At 60.1% G+C, this 23,672-nt stretch overlaps 1 protein-coding gene across 1 annotated transcript; it reads right to left on the reverse strand.

Annotated features, from left to right (window-relative positions):
• Positions 1 to 237: 237 nt before the first annotated feature.
• Positions 238 to 17,834, reverse strand: PLCD3 (phospholipase C delta 3). Its single transcript, XM_058041652.1, has 16 exons — positions 17,723 to 17,834; positions 14,962 to 15,123; positions 12,082 to 12,310; positions 11,057 to 11,186; positions 9,995 to 10,220; positions 9,102 to 9,303; positions 8,460 to 8,604; positions 6,791 to 6,943; positions 6,564 to 6,716; positions 4,959 to 5,112; positions 3,929 to 4,045; positions 3,747 to 3,846; positions 2,527 to 2,750; positions 836 to 985; positions 629 to 761; positions 238 to 352 (listed from the first exon to the last, which is right to left on the reverse strand). Exons 1-15 carry the CDS (start codon positions 17,823 to 17,825, stop codon positions 673 to 675), a joined length of 2,337 nt encoding a protein of 778 aa, XP_057897635.1. The 5' UTR covers positions 17,826 to 17,834; the 3' UTR covers positions 238 to 352; positions 629 to 672.
• Between the last annotated feature and the right edge of the window lie 5,838 nt (positions 17,835 to 23,672).

A 23,672-nucleotide genomic window follows, 5' to 3' on the forward strand; every position in this document is an offset into this window, starting at 1 on the left:
CCTCCTTGGGGACACCAGGCTGTCCCTCCTGTGCACCCCACAGCCACAATGTCCCCCTGGCACCTCCTCGGGGACACCAGGCTGTCCCTGCTGTGCTCCCTCACAGCCACAATGTCCCTCCATGGGGACACCAGGCTGTCCCTGCTGTGCTCCCTCACAGCCACAATGTCCCCATGGGCACCTCGGGGACACCAGGCTGTCCCTCCTGTGCACCCCCACAGCCACAATGTCCCTCCTTGGGGACACCAGGCTGTCCCTCCTGTGCTCCCTCACAGCCACAATGTCCCCATGGGCACCTCCTTGGGGGCACCAGGCTGTCCCTGCTGTGCTCCCTCACAGCCACAATGTCCCCCTGGCACCTCCTTGGGGACACCAGGCTGTCCCTGCTGTGCTCCCCCACAGCCACAATGTCCCTCCTTGGGGACACCAGGCTGTCCCTGCTGTGCTCCCCACAGCCACAATGTCCCTCCTTGGGGACACCAGGCTGTCCCTGCTGTGCTCCCCCACAGCCACAATGTCCCTCCTTGGGGACACCAGGCTGTCCCTGCTGTGCTCCCCCACAGCCACAATGTCCCCATGGACACCTCAGGGACACCAGGCTGTCCCTGCTGTGCACCCACACAGCCACAATGTCCCTCCATGGGGACACCAGGCTGTCCCTGCTGTGCTCCCTCACAGGCTCTTGGCTCGAACGTGCACGAACAGCGTGGCCGGGGCCAGGGAGGTGCCATCCTTGGAGAGCAGGTGGATGTGGCGGTACCCTGGGGACACACAGGGGGCTCAGCCCGTGCCAGGGGCCGTCCCCGTGTCCCCCCAGGGTGGCACCTGCCCCCACCTTGGCGCATGCTGGGCAGGGGCAGCGTGAACTGCCCCACGAAGTCGTTGCAGGAGGTGCTGTCGTAATCCTCCACCACGAAGCGCACCAGGGCCAGCTCGGGCACCCGCACCTGGAACCGCAGCGTCTCCTCCCAGCGCGGGTTGAAACCTGAGGCACCGGCAGGGGCTGGGTGGGGCCACCGGGCACCGGCGGGCACCGGCGGGACCCCGGGCACCGCCCCTGCCCCGCTGAGCTGCCGTGCTGCCCTGGGCGGTGTGGGGATGGGGGTGATGCTGGGACTACAGTGGGGTGTACTGGGGAAAAGGAGGTCGTACTGGGGCTGTGGTGCAGTGTACTGGGGGAATGGGGGTCATACTGGGGGAATGGGGGTCATACTGGGGCTGTACTGGGGGAATGGGAGTCATACTGGGGGAATAGGGGTCATACTGGGGCTGTACTGGGGGAATGGGGGTCATACTGGGGCTGTACTGGGGGAATGGGGGTCATACTGGGGCTGAACTGGGGGAATGGGGGTCATACTGGGGCTGTACTGGGGGAATGGGGGTCATACTGGGATACTGGGGCTGTACTGGGGGAATGGGGGTCATACTGGGGGAATGGGGGTCATACTGGGGCTGTACTGGGGGAGTGGGGGTCATACTGGGGCTGTACTGGGGGAATAGGGGTCATACTGGGGGAATGGGGGTCATACTGGGGTTGTACTGGGGAAATGGGTGTCATACTGGGGCTGTACTGGGGGAATGGGGGTCATACTGGGGCTGTACTGGGAAAAAGGGGGTCATACTGGGGGTATTGGGGTCATACTGGGGCCGTGATGGAGAGTACTGGGGCAATGGTGGTTATACTGGGGCTGGGCTGGACCATACTGGGAGAATGGGGGTCATACTGGGGCTGGGGTGGAGTGTACTGGGAGAATGGGGGTCATACTGGGGCTGTACTGGGAGAATGGGGGTTATACTGGGGCTGTACTGGGGTATGCTGGGGGGATGGGGGTCATACTGGGGGGAATGGGCATCAGGGCATCACACTGGGCTTGGGCTGGATGTACTGGGGACCATGAGGGAGCAGCACTGGGAGAACTGGGACATGATGGATCCTGCCACTGGTGGAGATCTGGCTGTGCTGGGGAGGGCACTGGGATGTGCTGGGCACTGGGATATACTGGGCACTGGGATGTGCTGGGCACTGCTTCAACTGGCAGTGAGTGCTGGGCTGTGGGTGCCCATGTCCCTCACGGGGATTAGGGTGCCCCTGGCATCAAGGTGTCCCTGGATCAGGGTGCCCTGAGGTGTCCCTGAGGATCCCTGGGTGTCCCTGAGGAACCCTGGGTGTCCTGGAGCACCCCTGGAGATCAGGTTCCATGGATCAGGGTGCCCTGGGGTGTCCCTGAGGAACCCTGGGTGTCCTGGAGCACCCCTGGAGATCAAGTTCCATGGATCAGGGTGCCCTGAGGTGTCCTGAGGAAGCCTGGGTGTCCCTGAGGAACCCTGGGTGTCCTGGAGCACCCCTGGAGATCAGGTTCCATGGGGTGTCTGCAGGGATCAGGGTGCCCTGAAGAACCCTGGCTTGTCCTTGGGCATTGCTGGGATTTGGGCAGTGATGGGGTTGTGACTGGATGTCCCCACGGTGCCCAGGGTGTCCCCACGGTGCCCAGGGTGTCCCCAGGGTGCCCAGGTGCCCCCACTCACCGTTGTTGAGCTTGTGGTGGGTTTGCTGCTTGGCGCAGTCGGCCGGGACCCCATGGATCTCCACGCGCACGAAGGGATCCACGATGGAGCTGCCCTTGTCCCTGTTGAGCTTGGGCAGCTGCTGGGCTGTGATCACCTGGGCACAGGGGACATGTGGGTGTCCCCAGAAGGGACCTGGGTGGCACTTGGCTGGGGCTGGGGACACGGTGAAAGAAGGGAGGTGGCTGATGCCACCCAGTGGCTGATGGCAGTTGGGTTTGGGGACAGGGTTGGTGTCACCCAGAAGTGTCATGGTGGGTGGCACGGTCAGGATGGGGTGAGGAGGAGGGAGGTGTCTGGTGCCATCCAGGAGAAGGGACAAGGTGGTGTCCCCCAGAAAGGGATGGCACCCAGCCAGGAGTGGGGATCAGGTGAAGGGGAGGGATATGGTTGGTACCACACAGGAGAAGGGACATGAGTGACATGTGGCTGGGTCCTCAGGAGAAGGAATGTGGGTGGCACTTGGCTGGGATTGGGGACATGGTGGCTGATGCCATCTCAGAGAAGGGACATAGCTGATACCAGCTGGATTTGGGGACAGGATGGTGTCACCCAGAAGTGTCATGGGTGGCACAGTCAGGATGGGAGGAGGAGGAGGGAGGTGGCTGGTGCCATCCAGGAGAAGGGACATAGGTGGCACATGGCTGGGGACAAGGTGGTGTCCCCAGAAGGGGATGTCACCCAGCCAGGAGTGGGAATGGGATGAAGAGGAAGGACATTGTTGGTACAACAGAAGAAGGGACATGAGTGACATGTGGCTGGGTCATCAGGAGAAGAGATGTGGGTGGCACTTGGCTGGGATTGGGGACATGGTGGGGAGGAAGGAGGTGGATGATGCCATCTCAGAGAAGGGACATAGCTGATACCAGCTGGATTTGGGGACAGGGTTGGTGTCACCCGGAAGTGTCATGGGTGGCACAGTCAGGATGGGATGAGGAGGAGGCAGGTGGCTGATGCCATCTCAGAGAAGGGACATAGCTGATACCAGCTGAATATGGGGACAGGGTTTGTGCCACCTGCGAAAAGACGCGGGTGGCACCCACATTGCCATTGGAATGTCACGGATGTGACCCCGCAGGGAGGTGGGTGGCACTCAGCTGGCCCTGGGGACAGGCTGGTGGCGTGTCCTCACCCTGATGTGCAGGGCCAGGCGCCGGGAGCCCTCTCTGGGCGGGCAGTGCAGGCAGGGCGGTTTCAGGACGTAGCCACAGCGCCCGTTGGGCAGGAAGCGCCCGGCGTTCAGGTCCATCTCATAGCCCGGCGTCTGGAAGTTCAGGGCCACTGTGGGGACAGCAGGATGGGCTGTCAGGGGTGGGTGACACCTCCAGGGATGGGTGCCAGGTCAGGGGGACTGGGCTCTCACCCAGCTGGCAGCCAGCGTTCCACATCTCCTGGGGGTTGTAGTTGGCAGAGTTCATCTTGAGCCCCAGCGGGTACACGCGGCTGAGCTGGCGGGCGTTGTACCGCACCAGGGCTGGGCCTGGGGAGGGGGACACGGCTCAGGGGGGCTGCTGGGGGTCCCTACAGAGGCTGAGGGGCCCAAGGACACAGAGCCTGCCCAGATGGGTGGGACAGCCTGACATATGACCCTGAAACCAGACCCCAAACCTGGACCTTGACCTTGGACCCCTGACCCCAAACCTCTGACCCTTGATCGTGATCTTGACCCCACACTTGGACTTTAGACCCCTGACCCTGGACCTTGACCATGGAACCCAGACCCTGACCCTGATCCTTGGACCTCAGGCTCCAAACCAAGACCCTCAAGCCTATGCCCTGACACTGATCCTAACCCTTAACTCCAGACTCTGGACTGACCCTAGACCCCAGACCCTGAACACTGACTCAGATCTTAATCTCAGGCCCTGCCTAACCTCAGATTCTGACCCTGACCCTGACCCCAAGCCCTTGACCCCACACTTCAGTCCCTGGGCTCTGACCCAGACCTTATTCCCTGACCGAGATCCTAATCCTTGACTCCAGACGCTGACCCTGGCCCCCAGACCCTGAACACCCAAAACCTGACTCAGATCTTAATCTCAGGCCCTGACCTCAGATTCTGACCCTGAGCCCAGACTTCAGTCCTGGACTCTGACCCAGACCTTATTCCCATCCCCAGATCCTGGACCCAGATGCCACATCCCAAATCCTGTTCCCAGACCTTTATCCTGTTTGTGTGACCCCATCCCTGGCCTCAGGCCCTGCCAGCAGACCCCAGTGCCACCCATCCAGGGCAGCCTGGGTGAGACCAGCGTGGCCCTGACCCCTCATGGAGCCACCCTAGAGACCGAGCCCACCATTCCCAGCCCATCCTGCATCCCAGTGACTCAGGAATGGGGACCCACCCTGTCCCCACCCTGTCCTCATCCCTGTCCCCATCTGGTGGCCCTCACCTGCTTCCTTGATGAGCTTCCGAGCCTTCCTCTCGCTGAAGGAGGACACGTGGCAGGGCTGGGGGTGGCGCAGGGCCTGGGCCAGCCCGGGGAAGGGCACAGCCTGGCAGTACACGACCAGCGCCGACAGCTCCGGGGACACCTGCGACGCGTCCTTGGCCTGCGGGAGCCACGGGGACAAGCTGGCCGTGGTGCCATCTGAGGGTCTACAGACCCCCTGCCCTGCTAGTGCTGAGTGCTGAGACCCCCAGGGCTGTGCAGAACCCAGAGTGGTGCAGAACCCCAGGAGTGATGGACCTGGGGCTGATGGGGACCCCAAGCAGGTTGAGAACCTGGAGAACCCAAGGGGATGGACAGCCCGAGATGTTACAGACCCCAAGATGAGGGAGATCCCAAAGTGCTGGAGACCCCAAGAGGATGGAACACTTGAGGTGACAGAGACCCCAAGGTGGTGCAGAACCACAGGCAATGGAGTGATGAACCAGGGGCTTGGGAGAACCCAAGGAGGTTGAGAACCTGAAGTCATGGAGAACCTGAAGTCATGGAGAACCCAAGGGGATGGACAGCCCAAGATGTTACAGACCCCAAGATGAGGGAGACCCCAAAGTGCTGGAGACCCTGAGGTGATGAGCACCCCAAAAGGATAAATTCTTGAGGTGACAGAGACCCCAAAGGGATGCAGAACCCCAGGCAATGGAGTGATGGACCCAGGGCTGATGGGGAACCCAAGGAGGTTGAGAACCTGGACAACCCAAGGGAATGGACAGCCCAAGGTGTTCCAGACCCCAAGATGAAGAAGACCCCAGAGTGCTGGAGACCCTGAGGTGATGGGCACCCCAAGAGGATGGGATACTTGAGGTGACAGAGACCCCAAAGTGATGCCAACCCCAAGAGGTCACCCTGGATGTGATGAAGGCCCAACATGATGGAGAACTTGAGGTGACAGAGAAATCAAAGTGTTGGAAACCCCAGAAACAGGAAGAGGGAGGCACAGCTGAGGGGTCCCCAAGCTCGGTCCCCTCTGACAGTCACTCATCACCCCCACAGCACCCACCCTGTCAGCCCCCCCAGCTCCAGCATCACCCACCTGCAGAGGTTTGATCTCCTGCAGTGACTGCAGCGACTGAAAGAGGAGAGAGCCGGGCTGCAGAGGGCATGGCAGAGCTGGCAGTGCCCACCTGGGACAGCCCCAGGATGCCCTGGCACCACCAGGGTGCTCTGATCCATCAGGACCACCAAGATCCTGTGATCCCCCAAAACCACCAGGATGCTCTGATCCATCAGGACCACCAGGATTCCATGGTCCTCTGGCACCACCAGGATGCTCTGATCCATCAGGACCACAAGGATTCCACAGTCCCCTGGCACCACCAGGATGCTCTGATCCATCAGGACCACCAAGATCCTGTGATCCCCCAAAACCACCAGGATGCTCTGATCCAGGACCCCCAGGATTCCACAGTCCCCTGGCACCACCAGGATGCTCTGATCCATCAGGACCACCAGGATTCCATGGTCCCCTGGCACCACCAGGATGCTCTGATCCATCAGGACCACCAGGATTCCATGGTCCCCCAAAACCACATCCCTGGGGAAGTCTCTCACCCGCCGGGGGCTTCTCTCCTGCACTTTCTCCTCCTCTTCTTCCTCCTCTTCCTCTTCCTCCTCCTCGGGGTCCAGAAGGGAGGTGACACCCCGTGGCTCCTGCCACAGCTCTGGCAGCTTCTTGCCCTTCACCAGGATCTTCTCCTTCAGCTGCTGCAGAGGGCAGGTGCGAGCTCAGGGCTCGGAGGGGACGCGGGGACGCCGCGGTGGCACACGGGTGGCCTTACCTCTGGTGAGGGGAGCTCGTGGGGGTCCTGTCCCTGCAGGGGCTGTGTCAGCAGCCTGTCCCCAAGGATGGCCTTCATGTGCCGGGCCATGGTGGCCTGCTGCTCCAGCCCGCAGTGGTTCTCCAGGGACAGGATGACGGGGTAGGGCGATTTCTGGGCGTGGGCAGGGCAGCCCTCAGCACCGGGCACCAGGTACCAGGCACCGGGCACCCCTACACCCCACACTCAGCACCAGGCACTGGACACCTCACACCCCACACCCCACACTCAGCACCGGTCACTGGGCACGCCACACTCAGCACTGGGCACCGAGCACCAGGCACCCCACACTCCACACTCAGCACTGGGCACCGGTCACTGGGCACACCACACTCCACACTCAGCAACGGGCACCGGGCACCGGGCACTGGGCACCCCACACTCCACACTCAGCACTGGGCACCGAGCACCAGGCACCCCACACTCCACACTCAGCAACGGGCACTGGGCACCGAGCACCAGGCACCCCACACTCCACACTCAGCAATGGGCACTGGGCACTGAGCACCGGGCACCCCACACTCCACACTCAACACCGGGCACCCCACAGTCAGCACTGGGCACTGGGCACTTCACACTCCACACTCAGCACCAAGCACTGGGCACCGTACACTCCATACTCAGCACTGGGCACCAGGCACTGGGCACTCCACACTCAGCACCAGGCACCAGGCACTGGGCACCCCACACTCCACACTCCACATCAGGCACTCCACCCAGGCACTTCACACTCCACACTCAGTACCGGGTGCCCCACACTCAGCGCCAGGCACTGGGCACCCCACACGCCACACTCCACATCAGGCACTGGGCACCAGGCACTTCACACTCCACACTCAGCACCGGGCGCCCCACACTCAGCACCGGGCACCAGGTACCAGGCGTCGGGCACCCCTACACCCCACACTCAGCACCAGGCACTGGACACCTCACACCCCACACCCCACACTCAGCAACGGGCACCGGTCACTGGGCACACCACACTCAGCACTGGGCACCGAGCACCAGGCACCCCACACTCCACACTCAGCAACGGGCACCGGGCACCGGGCACTGGGCACCCCACACTCCACACTCAGCACTGGGTACCGGGCACTGAGCACCGGGCACCCCACACTCCACACTCAACACCGGGCACCCCACAGTCAGCACTGGGCACTGGGCACTTCACACTCCACACTCAGCACCAAGCACTGGGCACCGTACACTCCATACTCAGCACTGGGCACCAGGCACTGGGCACTCCACACTCAGCACTGGGCACCAGGCACTGGGCACCGGGCACCCACACTCAGCGCTGGGCACCGGGCACCCCACACTCCACACTCCACATCAGGAACTGGGCACCAGGCACTTCACACTCTACACTCAGCATCGGGTGCCCCACACTCAGCACCAGCACCGGGCACCGGGCACCCCACACTCCACACTCAGCACTGGGCACCAGGCACCCCACACTCCACACCCCACACCCCACACCCCACACTCCACACCCCACACTCTGCACCGGGCACCCCACACCCCACACCCCACACCCCACACCCCACACTCTGCACCGGGCACCCCACACCCCACACCCCACACCCCACACTCTGCACCGGGCACCCCCAGGGCTCCCGCCCAGTCTCACCTCGAAGGCAGAGTCGCGGATGCTCTCGATGACGTCTCGGAAGAGGATTTTGGAGGTGAGGGTGTGCCCGTGGTACACCACAGGTTCCCCGTCCGGGCCCTCCCAGCAGTCCAGCTCCACACAGCGGCACCCGGCCCGCAGCGCCCTGCACACACGGGCACCGGTCAGCCCTGTGCCCTGGGGCCACGGGAGCTGCTGTGTGTCCTGTGTCCGTGTGTCCGTGTGTCCCTGTGTCCGTGTGTCCCTGTGGCTGTGTGTCCCTGTGGCCGCGTGTCCTCCCACCCATCTGTCCCTGTACTTCTATATCCACACATCCACATGTCCATCTGTCCCTGCACCTCTATATCCATGTGTCCCTCTGTCCATCTGTCCTTTACCTTGATATCCACACATCCACATGTCTATCTGTCCCTGTACCCCTATACCTACACATCCACGTGTCCATCTGTCCCTGCACCTCTATATCCACATACCCATGTGTCGGTCTATCCCTCTGTCCTTGTTCCTCTATACCCACACACCCACGTGTCCATCTGTCCTTATACCTCTATATCCACACATTCATGTGTCCATCTGTCCCTGTACCTCTATATCCACACATTCATGTGTCCATCTGTCCATCTGGCCCCAGGACACACACACCTGACATAGGCCTCGGTGCTGCTGCTGCCGCCGACCTGGTTGCGGGTCAGGTAGGTGTTGTGGGACGAGGAGATGAAGTAGTGGCTCAGGGGCTGGCTCATGTCCTGGTGCACCTTGGTGTGCTCCTGGTTGAGGATGTCCCCAGCAGGTGACAGCAGGTACATCATGAAACCGTCCAGCATCATCAGGTCCTGCTGCTTGGCTGTGGGACACAGTGCAGGTGTCACTTGGAGGTGCCATGTTCTGTGCACTGTGGCACCCAGGGGACATGTAAGTGTGTCCCATCTCCATCCTGATGTCACCCAAACTGCTGGTGCCACATTCAATCTGGATGCGGCATGGTAACACCCATGAGCTGTGGAGGTTCCCTGTCCTCACCCTGATGCCCTCTGTCCTCCCAGTGCTGTGTCACCCAGACCTGGCACTGTAGCACTCAGGGGAGGTCCCCTTTGTGTCCCATCTCCCATCTGATGTCCTCCATCAGTGCCACATCTGCCTTAAGGGTACTACTGTGACATGGAGCTCCTTCATCCCCACCATGATGTCCCCTAGAGCTGTGCTCACCCTGCACCTGCCATGGTGGCACCTGAGGAGGACAAAAGTCCCTCAGCAGTGTCACATTCATGCCAGAGCTGGCATCACACCACCCATAAGACACAGAAGTCCACCACCTGCCCATCCTCACCATCCCCAAGGGACGTGCCCTGTCCCCATGGTGTCACATCCACCAGGTGCCAGCCAGGCCATGTGTTGGATGGTTGACACTGGGGATGGGTACCAGGACAGTGTAGAAACCTTGCAGGACCCCCCATACCCATCTGGGGTGGTGATACCCCAAATCAGAGCCCCATCCCTACATCCATGATCTCCCACCCCACGATCCCCCACCTCACCCTTGTCGTTGAGCTCGTGGGTGCGGATGATGGCGCGGGCCTGGCGCAGGCTGCTCTCCTCGCCCTGGTCCCTCAGGAAATCCTGCAGCTCCTCGGCCGACAGCACCCGGTCCTCGCCCGAGTAGCGCCCGAAGAGCTCCTCGAGCTCGGGGCGCCGCAGCAGCCGCCGGCAGAACTCCTCCAGCTCCCGGCCCTCCAGACGCTCGTTGCCCGAGTGGTCGCACTCCTGGTGGCACAGCCCAGCCTCAGGGACTGTCCCCTGCCTGTGGGGATGGGGTACAGCCACCCCTTGCCTTGTTCTGCCTGTCCCTGGAGCGGGCAGGGTGAGTGGGGTGAGTCCTGTGCCCTCTGATCCCCCCGCCAGAGCCCCCTGAGCCCCCACCCTGGGATGGAGTAGAGCAGAGCCCCGTGCCTCAGTTTCTGTCCTTGTGCCTCTATATCTACACATTCATAGCAGAACTGGCATCATACCACCCATGAGATGTGGAAGTCCACCACCTGCCCATCCTCACCATCCCCAAGGGACGTGCCCTGTCCCCATGTCCACACATCCACATGTCCATCTGTCCCTGCACCTCTATATCCACACATCCATGTGTCCATCTATCCTTGTTCCTCTATATCCACAGATCCACGTGTCCATCTGTCCTTGTTCCTCTATATCCACAGATCCACGTGTCCATCTGTCCCTGCACCTCTATATCCACACATCCATGTGTCCATCTGTCCCTGCACCTCTATATCCACACATCCAAGTGTCCATCTATCCTTGTTCCTCTATATCCACACATCCACGTGTCCATCTGTCCTTGTTCCTCTATACCCACACATCCACATGTCCATGTGTGGGAGATGCCCTGAGGAGCAGCTCTTCATGGAGGAGAAATGTCCCACCTTGGGGACACAGAGACCAGTGGCTGGGACAGCTCAGCCAACCTCACCCCTCTCCACCACGTGCTCCTGGTGGGACTCAGCCCTTGGTGGCTTTGGTGTCAGGAGTTTGTCAGCTCTCTGTGCTGGGAAATGCAGAGAATGAGCCACTGGGTGGTGCAGCTCAGGTACCTTGAAGAGCTTGGAGGCGTAGACATCATCCATGTCGATGTTGAGCATCCTCAGCATGCTCTTCACCTCCCGGAAGGACATCTTGTTGTCCTTGTTCCTGTCTGCTCGCTGCAGGACCCCGTGGATCCAACTGCACCGGGCTAAGGAAACCTCTCAGAGTCACCCACAGCCATCCCCACCTCTTGCAGTGTGATGTGATAGCCTGTTTCAGCTATCCCAGTTCCTCCCCCAGGTGTGCCAACACCCTCTCCCTTCCCCTCCCTTGCTACCTGCTGAGAGCTGTCCATCAATCTCGGTATGCCAGCAAGGGCATCATGTGATTGCCAGAGTTCAAAAGATGCCTCTCAGCCCTGGGGGACATTGAGCCATCCAGGTGTCATTTGTCCCCTGAGATTTCCCCCTCCTTACCTGGTTGGTGGCTCCCTACCCTTTCCCTCCCCCTCTCCCTGGGGTTAAAAGTCACAGCAACCACACAGTTCTTGTTCTGTTGGAGCTGTTGCTGGACTCAGAGGCCTGAGGGCCAGGAATAAAGCTCTGGATCCAAACCCTCCAGCAGGACCCGTGTCCTTTTCCTTCACCTCACCTAAAGCCTTTCCTCCAGAGGTAAAACCTGAGCTCCTGCATGCCTGGACTTGTTCCAAGTGCCAGCTGCAGCATCCAGCTTAGCCAAAGGTGTCTGTGGGGTGAAACCACCACAGCTGCCGCCTTTGGTCAAGCAGCAAGGGCCAGACGAGCCCAGGCACATTCCATCCAGCAATATTGGGATTTAATTCCAATATAATGGCGCCCAACGTGGGGCAGCTCCATCCTGGGGATGGATCAGTCAGGGAAGAGACCCCTGAGGTGGCACCCTCACTTTTGCTGCAGCATCCAGCCAGCCAAAGGTGTCTCTGAGGTGAAACCACCACAGCTGCTGCCTCTGGTCAAGCAGCAAGGGTCAGACAAGCCCAGGCACGTCCCATACAGCAATATTTGGATTATATCCCATATACCCCCCCTGTCCCCAGCCCCTCCTCCAAGGATACTGGTCGAGCTTCTCCATCTGGCTCATGGCCTGCAGCCTCCCCATCAGCTTGCCCAGCCCCTGCACCCAGTGCCGGGCATCCTCCTCCCCTCGGGCTGCCAGGTCCAGGTTCTTGCGGCGGCCCTTGAAGGCCAGGCTGAAGCAGTGGCGCTCGGGGAAGGCGGCGCCGTGCTTGCGCAGCCCCTCGGAGCGGCGACCCTCGCGCACGGCCTCGATCAGCGCCACCGAGACTGCGGGGACGGGGGGGACAGCGGGCGGGTCAGACACCTGCCAGCATCCTGCGGGACACCCCGTTCTGCTGACGGACAGACACCCCCCGGGACGGACAGACACCCCCCGGGACGGACAGACAGACACCCCCCAGGAAGGACAGACACCCCCCGGGACGGACAGACAGCCCCCAGGAAGGACAGACACCCTCCGGGATGGACAGGCACCCCGGATGCTGATGGACAGACACCCCCTGGGACAGACAGATGCCCCCCGGGATGGACAGACACCCCGCAGGACAGACAGCCAGCCCCTGGGATGGACAGACACCTCCCAGGAAGGACAAACACCCCAGCTGCTGACAGACAGACACCCCCCGGGACGGACAGACACCCCGTGGGATGGACAGACACCTCCCCAGGACAGACAGACACCCCCAGGACGGACACCTCCCGGGAAGGACAGACACCGCGCGGGACGGACAGACAGACACCCCCGAGACAGACAGACACCCCCGGGACAGACACACACCCCCCGGGACAGACAGACACCCCCAGGACAGACAGACACCCCCGGGACAGACACACACCCCCCGGGACAGACACACACCCCCCGGGACAGACAGACACCCCCGGGACAGACAGACACACCTCCCGGGACAGACAGACACACCTCCCGGGACAGACACACCCCCCGGGACAGACAGACACCCCTCGGGACAGACAGACACCCCTGGCACAGACAGACACCCCTGGCACGAGGCCGGGCCCCGCTCGGTGCCGCTGCCGGGCTTATCCCGCTAATCCCAGGCGCGCCAGGAGCCGCTGTCCCCGCGGGGATGGGGACGGGGACACTGCCAGGGAGGGGACGGAGCCGCCGTGCCCCGGGCACCCGTCCCGGGTGGGTGACACCGGGGAGGGGGACAGAGTCTGGCCGGGATGGGGACGGGACCTCGGGGGGATGGGGAAGGGCGGGGGCTCTCCCAGCTCCAGGTACTGGGAGGCGCTGGGAAGGGTTGGAAGGCTCTGGGAGCCGCTGGGTGAAGGGTGCTGGAGGGCAGGTATTGGGTGGGGGTCCCCATTCTGGGTTGGATTCAGCTCAGGTGAGGGTCTGGAGCCCAGGATTGGGGTGCAGGGCTGGGGTCTGGGTCCTCAGCTGGGGTCTGAGTGAGGGGGGATGCCTGGGTCCAGGTCACAGGTGGGGACCCAGGCAGGAATCTGGGGCACGGGTGGGGTCTGGATTGTGGAGTTCCATGTCCCAGGAGTGGCAATCCCCTGGTTCTCATTGCGGGATTTGGGTCCTGGGCTGGAATCTGGGTCCCAGGGGGCACCTGGGGCACAATTGGGGTCTGGATTGTGGAGTTCCATGTCCCAGGAGTGGCGATCCCCTGGTTCTCACTGCGGGATTTGGGTCTGGGCTGGGATCTGGGTCCCAGGGGGTACCTGGGGCACGGGTGGGGTCTGGATTGTGGAGTTCCATGTCCCAGAATTGGGAATCCCCTGGTTCTCACTGCGGGATTTGGGTCCTGGGCTGGAATCTGGGTCCCAGGGGGCACCAGGGGCACAGGTGGGGTCTGGATTGTGGAGTTCCATGTCCCATGAGTGGCAATCCCCTGGTTCTCACTGCGGGATTTGGGTCCTGGGCTGGGATCTGGGTCCTGGAACTCAGGGAGGGGTCTGGGTTCTGAGTGGGGATCCAGGTGTTGGGTGGGGGTCTGGGAACTGGGCTGTGCTCAGGATCCAGGGGGTTCTGGGTGCTGGGAATGAATCTGGGTCCTGGGGTAGGGTCTGGATTCCAGCTGGGGCTCCTGGGTTGGGGTCTGGGTCTCACATGGACACGTCCATATCTGGATTCTGTGTGGGAATCCAGACCCAAGGCTGTGGACGAGGTCCTGGATTGGGATCGGGGTCCCAGGTGGGGTCTGGGTAAGGGTCAGGTGCTAGGTGGGGTGTAGGGATGGGTCTGGGGCAGTGCCCAGCTCCTGTTCCCTGCAGCTGGTGGCAGCTCTGGCTATGTCTGGTGTCCCCAAGCCCCGTGGGACAATGGCAGGACTCACACCTCTGGGGACGGGACAGTGACAGTGGCACCACTCACAGCTCTGGGACAGTGACAGTGACAGTGACAGTGGCACCACTCACAGCTCCGGGGATGGGACAGTGACATGGCAGTGACAGTGACAGTGACAGTGACAGTGGCAGCACTCACACCTCTGGGGACGGAACAGTGGCAGTGACAGTGACAGTGACAGTGACAGTGGCAGCACTCACAGCTCTGGGACAGTGACAGTGACAGTGACAGTGACAGCGGCAGTGACAGTGCCAGTGACAGTGACAGTGACAGTGACAGTGGCAGCGGCAGCACTCACAGCTCTGGGACAGTGACAGTGACAGTGACAGTGACAGCGGCAGCACTCACAGCTGCGGGGATGGGACAGTGACAGTGACAGTGGCAGCACTCACAGCTCTGGGACAGTGACAGTGACAGTGACAGTGACAGTGACAGTGACAGTGACAGTGACAGCGGCAGTGACAGTGACAGTGGCAGTGACAGTGACAGTGGCAGTGACAGTGACAGTGACAGTGACAGCGGCAGTGACAGTGACAGCGGCAGTGACAGTGACAGTGGCAGTGACAGTGACAGTGACAGTGACAGTGACAGCGGCAGCACTCACAGCTGCGGGGGGCGCGGCCGCGCCGGAACCGTCCCTCGAAGCACACGGTGACCCCGTCCTCCTGCAGGCGGAACAGCCGCGCCCTGGAGCCCCCCCGGGCCTTCACCTTCCACAGCAGCGACCCCTGGAGCATCCGCTGCACATCCTCATCCTCCGTCAGCCCTGCGGGGACAGCCCTGGGATAGCGCGGGCACGGGGGGCACGGGGGGCACAGGCTGGGGGGGATTGGTGCACATCTGGGTGCACATCTGTATCCTGTGGGATGGCGTGGGACAAATGGGAGAGGAGGGATGGGATGGGATGGGATGGGATGGGATGGGATGGGATGGGATGGGATGGGATGGGATGGGATGGGATGGGATGGGATGGGATGGGATGGGATGGGATCCATGGGATCCATGGGATCCATGGGATCCATGGGATGGGATGGGATCCATGGGATGGGATGGAGGGACGGCACAGGACAGGGTGAGATGGACAGGGGAGGCTGATGGGGTGAGACGTGAATGACACAATGTGACAATGCAGATGGGACAAGATGGGACAAGTAGGACTGGACAGTATGGGACAGGGTGGGCAGGAACAAGATGAGGCAGATGGGATGGGACAGAGCAGATGGGATGGGGTGGAACAAACAGGTTGGAATGGGAATGGGAATGGGAATGGGAATGGGAATGGGAATGGGAATGGGAATGAGATAACGGGATGGGACAGGACAGGCAGGAGAGGACAGACAGGACATGTCACTGCCCTGGGCCCCCGTGGAGCCCAGTGTGGCTGCTCAGGGCACAGCAGGGACACAGCCCAGCTGCCAAATCCCAGCAAAGCTGCCCAGATCCTGCATGGAGAGCGCCAGGACGGTGCCAGCAGCAGAGCTCAGGCTGGGAACAATGACAGGGTGGCCTCGGGGGACTGGCAGGCCCACGCCTCACTCAGCCAGGATTTTTCCATCTGTTCTCAGCATGGTTATTTCCTCCCTTTATTGTTTTGGCAGCCATTCCCAAGATCTCCAGTGGCCACGTCCTGCTCTGGATGGAGATTCCACTCGTGGGCTGGCAAAGGGTGGTCTGGGGGCTCTGGGGACACCCTGAGCCACCGTGGCCTCGGGGATGCGAGCACAGCTGCCAGCACCCCCTGCACGGTCACATCCTGCCCGAGGTGCAGGACAGAGGGTATGGGGACATGGGGACACAAACGTGGGACTGCAGGGATCTGGGGGCACATGGGCATAGGGATGGGCACATGGATATAGGGATGGACATGGGCATAGGGATGGGCACGTGGATATAGGGATGGACATGTGGATACAGCTCCATGGGCATAGGGATGGGCACAGGAATGTCAGATCCATGGGCACAGAGATTGTTACACGGATACAGGTCCATGGGCACAGCGATGGGCACAGGAATGTCAGATCTGTGGGCACAGGGATGAGCACAGGCAATGTCAGATCTGTGGGCACGGGGAATGTCAGGTCCATGGGCACAGGGATGAGCACAGGCAATGTCAGATCTGTGGGCACAGCGATGGGCACAAGAATGTCAGATCTGTGGGCACATGGAATGTCAGGTCTGTGGGCACAGGGAATGTCATATCCATGGGCACAGGGATGTAGGGACACATAGATACAGGTCCGTGGGCACGAGGAATGTCAGATCCATGGGCACAGGGATGGGCACAAGAATATCAGATCCGTGGGCACAGGTTTGTGGGTGCACAGACACCAGGACACGTGGGTGATGGATACAGAGACGCAGGGATGTGTGGATCCATGGGGATCTGCTGATGGAAGGACAGACAGACACACGGACATTCAGGAGGGTGGGTGCATGCACAGGTGCATGGACACAGGTGTTCAGTCGCAGTGGACAAAGGGATGCACCGACAGGATGCAGGAATGCATGGATCCACACGGACGCACTGCTGCAGGACACACGGACATGTGGGAACGTGGGTGCACGAGCATTGGGAGGCACAGACAGACACATGGACATGCACGGACATAGGGGTGGGTGCTCCCAGACACTGCCCAGGAGAGGCATGGACACACGGGCGCCGGGAGGCAGGGACAGACAGACATGCACGGATATAGAGGTGCAGGGACAGACGGACACATGGATATGTGGATATAGAGGAAGAAGGACAGATGGACACATGGATGTGTGGATATAGAGGTACAGGGACAGATGGGTGCAAGGACACACAAACACACAGACACACGGACACACAGACACACGGACACAAGGACACACAGACACACACACACACGGACACACGGACACACGGACACACAGACACACAGACACACAGACACACAGACACACGGACACACGGACACACGGAGCTGCAGCAGCTCCAGACACACAGCCCCATGTCCAAGGCTGGGGGCACAGGGCCAGCCCTGCCCCTTCCTGCTGCTCCCACCCTGCCGGGCCCCCTGTGCCCCCTGTGCCAGGGGAAACTGAGGCACGGTGTTGGGGAGTGGCACCCGAGCCTTGGGGACAGCAAATGCCCTGAGCAGGGGGGCTCCTGTCACCTGTGATGTGGCCAGACCCCGACCCTGCTGTCCCCCAAAGGCTGGGGCCACGCACAGATATTTTGGGGACCCATCCCTGCTTGGGGGACCCTTCCGTCCCTGGGGACCCATCCCAGCCATGGGGACCCGTTCCTGTCACAGGGGTCCCCAACAACCTCGGGGACCCTCCCGGACCCCCCTGCCCCATCCCCGCCGCGGTTCGTGCCCGGTTCCCCCCGGACTCACCCATTTTCTTCAGGGCTCTCCCGGGCCGGCGGGAGCCACCGGCACCGTCGGACGGGGCTCGGAGCTGCTCGGCGGCGGGACGCGCCCTCCTGCCGCAGATCATGGCCCGGGACCCCCGGTATCCCCGGTGCCGCCGGTGTCTCGGGAGTGTTTCGGGCCTCCGGTGCTCCCGGTGTGCCGGCCGGTGTAACCGGGCTGGGCGGTGGCGGAGGTCGGGGCTGGGGCTGGGGCTGGGCGGTCGGGCCGTGACCGGGGCCGGCCCGCGGGGAGGGACCGGGAGGAGCCACGGGGCAGCCGGGCTCTGTTAACCGTTTGTGCCGGGGCTGACCGGGGCTGACCGGGGCTGACCGGGGCTGACCGGGGAGAACGGGACTGACCGGGGCTGAACGGGGCTGACCGGGACTGACCGGGGCTGACCGGGGCTGACCGGGGAGAACGGGACTGACGGGGCTGAACGGGACTGAACGGGGCTGACCGGGACTAACCGGGGCTGAACGGGACTGACCGGGGCTGACCGGGGAGAACGGGACTGACCGGGGCTGAACGGGACTGACCGGGGCTGACCGGGACTGACCGGGGCTGACTGGGGAGAACGGGACTGACTGGGACTGAACGGGACTGACCGGGACTGAACGGGGCTGAACGGGGCTAACCGGGACTGAACGGGACGGACCGGGGCTAACCGGGGCTGACCGGGACTGACCGGGACTGACCGGGGCTGACCGGGGCTGACCGGGGCTGAACGGGGCTGAACGGGACTGACCGGGACTGACCGGGACTGACCGGGGAGAACGGGACTGACCGGGACTGACCAGCAGAGGGACACCCGGGGACACCCAGGGGACTGTCCCCAGTGAGGGGACACCGGGGAGGGGCAGCAGAAGGAGCCGGGAGGTGCCAGTCCCAGAGCCCTGAGTGTGAGTGCGAGTGTGAGTGTGTGTGTGTGAGTGTGAGTGTGTGTGAGTGTGAGTGTGAGTGTGTGAGTGTGTGAGTGTGAGTGTGTGAGTGTGAGTGGGAGTGTGAGTGGGAGTGTGTGTGTGAGTGTGTGAGTGTGTGTGTGAGTGTGAGTGTGTGTGTGAGTGTAAGTGTGAGTGTGCAGCCTCACTCACACAGACCCCAGAAGGGTTTAGGGTGGGAAGGACCCCTGGGATCATCGAGGCTGTGCTTGTCCCCACCCTTTTCCCCAGCCCAGGGCACTGAGTGCCACATCCAGGAATTCCTTGGACACTCCAGGGATGGGCACTCCAAACCTGCCTGGGCAGCTTTTCCCAAGGCCTGGGCACCCTTTCCGTGGGGAAATTCCTGCTGTGCCCACCCTGAGCCTGCCCTGAGGCCCCCGAGAGCAGGGCAGGCTGGAGCAACATCTGGGCAACATCTGGGCATGGTGAGTGACACCTGAGTCTCCTGGGGTGACATCTGGGCTCTTAGGGCAGCATCTGGGCACCCCGGGTGATGTCTGTGTGTCCTGAGCAACATCTGGGCACCCAGAGCAACCACTGGGGGCTCCTGGGACAATCTCTGCTTGTGCCAGAGCAACATCTGTGCATGCAGGGAGACATCTGGACAGCACCTGAGCAGCCTGGGACAGTTTTAGTGCTGTGGTTCCAGACCTGGGCAGCTGGTGCCACAGCTGGGGACACATCTGGGCTGTGTTTGGGGGGGATAAAGCTCTTCCTGAGGACTTTGGGGACAGGGTGTTGAAGATTGCAATGAAAGATGTTTTCCATCACCATCTGCGTGGCAGATTATCTTTTTCAAGTGGGCAGTTTGCCTTATCTCTCTCTTTGAGTGACCACATTCACACCTCCCTGGGAGGGGACATTGCTGATAACAGCTATTGAATGTCCCTGCATGGCTGATAAGAACTGTAACATCCCATTGGGAGATGTGAGCCCAGAGGGAGGAGCCAAGCATTGCTACCCAGATATAATCCAGAGGTTTTGAGACACCAGCACGGCTTTCTGCACTGGATTCCCCAGAGGAACAGCAGCTGCCTCTTCCTCCACTGGATCTTCAGAGGCAGAATACATCCTTCTCTGCAGATCCCCCTGCTCCAACAGAACCACCCCTGGCACTGCAGGAGGGCTGAGCCACATTTCCAATGGCACTGCCACCAACACCCTGACCCACAGGGTGTCAGGCTGGGTTCTGACTCTGTCAGTGTTGTTCTGGTGCACTGCATTGTTTATTTTACCCTTTTATTTATTTTCCTTTTCCCTATTAAAGAACTGTTATTTCCTGCTCCCATATTTTTGCCTGAGAGCCCCTTAATTTAAAATTTATAGCAATTTGGAGGGGTGGGGAGGGTTTACATTCTCCATTTCAGGGGAGGCTCCTGCCTTCCTTAGTGTGAAAAATGCATGTATTTTATGATTGGCTTTTTGCAAATATTCAAATGAATATTATATGTATTGTGTTAGAAAGTAATGCTGTGTTAATTCTCTTAAGTACTGTGTTAAATATAGTTTTAGGTTATAAAAAATATTAAAATAGAAACTATGCTGTGTAGGATACTTTGTTTAAAGAAAGGACTCACACGGAGATAGCAGCCACAGGCCACCTGAATCTTTCAGAGAATAAAAATTTATTGCTCCATTATCAGAAGAAATGAACTTTTTCCTGCGTCGAAGGCGCTGTTAGGATTCAGAGGAAGAAGTTGACAATGACCAGACAGAATCCTGTGTTTGAATGGAATTTATGCATCATGTATGAAGTGTATGAATATGCAACAGGCTGTTGCTTTTAAGGGTTAATCCTCTGTTAATGTGGATCCTTTTTTGGGCTGTGCTGCCCAGAAAAGGTACCCGGATGTCCACAACTCTTTGTATTTATTGTCTCATATTTTCCTAATTCAATTTGTCCAAATCATTATTACTCCAATTGTATTCCTATTTTTAAAACCATTTTATTACTATTCAACTTTTATCATTTTAAAAACAAGTGATTGGTGCTTTTCACACTCAGCAGATTCCTGTCTTTCCAAACCAAGACACAGGGGGACACCAGCGTCACCCCAAAAATGCAATTTCAAACCACATCAGTGGGCTTTGCTCCAAGCTCTGTTCCTGCCAGGAATTCATCAGGGTGGGATGAGCAGGATAAACACCTCTGGCTGCAAAAACCCCGCGGTGCAGGATTGATGAGGATGGTCAGGATGGATGGAGATGAGAGATCTCTGCAGCCAGGTTGTGGAATTTGGGGTTTATTGCAAAGGGCCTGGGTGCAGGGCCCTGCTGGGAGCTGCCAAACACAGCTCAGAGCAGGCTGAGAGAAGAGAGGGGGAGAGAGGATGAGAGGGTGAGAGAGTAAAAGGGTAAGAGAGTGAGGTTCCCATTCCAATACAATAAATCTTCTTCTGTGCTGAATATTCTGATTCTCACTAACCAATCCAGTACAAGATACAAATCCTACAGCATTTCCATACAGCCTATAAGAATCACTACATTACCACACTGTGTTACATTTTAAACCCTAAAAACTCCTCTTTGGGCCCCTTCTGCCAAGCTGTAGGGTCTGCTCTGACCCTTGGGCCTGTCTGCAAGCAGAGGGTGTTGTTCCATCAAAAGGGGATCACCTTCAGCTGGCCACACCATTGTTTTCCAGTTGTTCAGTAACTGAGGGATCTCAAAGCTTGCTTTCATTTCAATCTCACTTATAGTTTCCATATTCTCAAAATCTTTTGCCAGGCAATCATATTGATAAAGCTTTCCTGTTTCATCTTCCCCAACCCCAGGGCACAACAAATCCCAAATCCCGGCTCGGTCCCTCCCCTCCCTGGCGCTGCTGTTTCTGTTTTCTGCCGGCCTGGACGGGATCCCGCGGGACCCGGGCTCGCATTCCCGGCCGATTATAGCACAGCACGAGTGCCGTGAATCAGCGCAGCACTCCTGAGTCACAGCTGGCAAATGGCCGGGCCCTCAAAAGATTTTACTGCTTTTGTTTCGTTCTTTATTATTGTGGTTTATTTCTTTTTATTTATTTGTCTTTAATTGGGAAAGGGAATGTATCCCCAGGCGATGTGGGTGGGGTTTAGAAGGGTTCGGGAGGTGTTGACCCGCTTGGATTTGGGGTTTGGAGGTGGGGTTAAGGTTGGGAAACCAGAGTGGAAGCCAGGATGAAACAGGGATGCTGAAAGGTGCTCTGCATCCCAACCCCAGCACCCTGGGCCAGGCTGGATCCAGGGGGTCCCCATGGCACCCCAGAACCTCCCATGGCATCCCAGAACCTCCTAATGCACTTCAGAACTTCCCACGGCCCTCCAGAACATCTCACAGCACCCCAGAACCTCCCACAACACCCCAGAACCTTCCATGGTACCTCAGGACCTCCCACGGCCCCCCAGAACCTTCCATGGCATCTCAGAACCTCCCATGGCCCTCCAGAACCTTCCGTGGCACCTCAGAACATCCCACGGCACCCCAGAACCTTCCATGACATCCCAGAACCCTCCTTGGTACCTCAGAACCTTCCACGCCCCTCCAGAACCTCCCATGGCACCCCAGAACATCCCATGGCACCCCAGAACCTTCCATGGCCCTCCAGAACCTTCCACAGCACCCCAGAGCCTCCCATGGCACCTCAGAACCTCCATTGGCCTCCCAGAACTTCCCATGGCCCCCCACAACCTTCCATGGCCCTCCAGAACCTTCCATGGCATCTCAGAACATCCCATGGCATCCCAGAACCTCCCATGACATCCCAGAACCTTCCTTGGTACCTCAGAACCTTCTACGCCCCTCCAGAACCTTCCATGGTACCCCAGAACCTCCCATGGCACCCCAGAACATCCCATGGCACCCCAGAACATCCCACAGCACCCCAGAACCTTCCATGGCCCTCCAGAACCTTCCACAGCACCCCAGAGCCTCCCATGGCACCTCAGAACCTCCATTGGCCTCCCAGAACTTCCCATGGCCCCCCACAACCTTCCATGGCCCTCCAGAACCTCCCATGGCACCTCAGAACATCCCACAGCACCCCAGAACCTCCCAATGGCACCCCAGAACTTCCCACCCCCCAGGGCACCTTGTTCTGCCAGGTCACACCTGTCCCCATGTCCCCATGTCCCCACAGCCCTTGGAGCAGGGGGGTTCCCCCCTCACGGACCCCAAATCCTGCCCCTTCCTCGCTACCGTCGTTAATGAAGTTGGATAATAATTAACAGCAGTTAAAAGTATCCAGTGAATAAAAGAACAGTGGATCCAATTGGGTAATAATTAACAATTCTCTGCCTGACCCAGCTGTCCCCTCTGCTGCCTGGTGGCCTGGTGGCACTGTCCCAGTGCCATGTTGCGGATCCCTGTGCCATGTTCCAGATCCCAGTGCCACATTCCACATCCCAGTGCCATGTTCCACATCCCAGTGCCATGTTCCAGTTCCCAGTGCCACATTCCACATCCCAGTGCCATGTTCCACACCCCAGTGCAGTGCCCAACCCTCCCAGTGCCATGTTCCAGATCCCAGTGAGGTGTCCCAGTCCCTGGTCCCTTGCCCTGGCACCTTTGCATTGTCCCTGTCCCCACTGCAGTGTCCTGGTGTCACAGTGCATGGCCCCAGCGTCCCCACATGTGCCCCCAGGATCCTGGATGATTGTCACAGAATTCCAGGATGGTTTGGGTTGGAAAGGACCTCAAAGCCACCCAGTGCCACCCCTGCCACGGCAGGGACACCTCCCACTGTCTCAGGGTGCCCCAAGCCCCAGTGTCCAACCTGGCCTTGGGGCTCCACACTTGGGCACAGCCTGGGTGCTCCGGGGAGCTGGGAACTGTCCATTGGCAGTGTCCCCTGTCCCTGGGCACTGTCCCTGGGCACTGTCCTTGTCCTGTCTGTCACTGTCCCTGTGCACTCTCATTGCCCTGGCTCACTACCCCTGTGCACTGTCCCCCTGTCCCTGTCCTGCTATGCCACTGTCCCTGTTTGGGTGTCCCTGTCCCACTGTCTGGCTGTTCCT

This window comes from Melospiza georgiana, chromosome 28, assembly GCF_028018845.1.
Source record: "Melospiza georgiana isolate bMelGeo1 chromosome 28, bMelGeo1.pri, whole genome shotgun sequence".
NCBI lineage: Eukaryota > Metazoa > Chordata > Aves > Passeriformes > Passerellidae > Melospiza > Melospiza georgiana.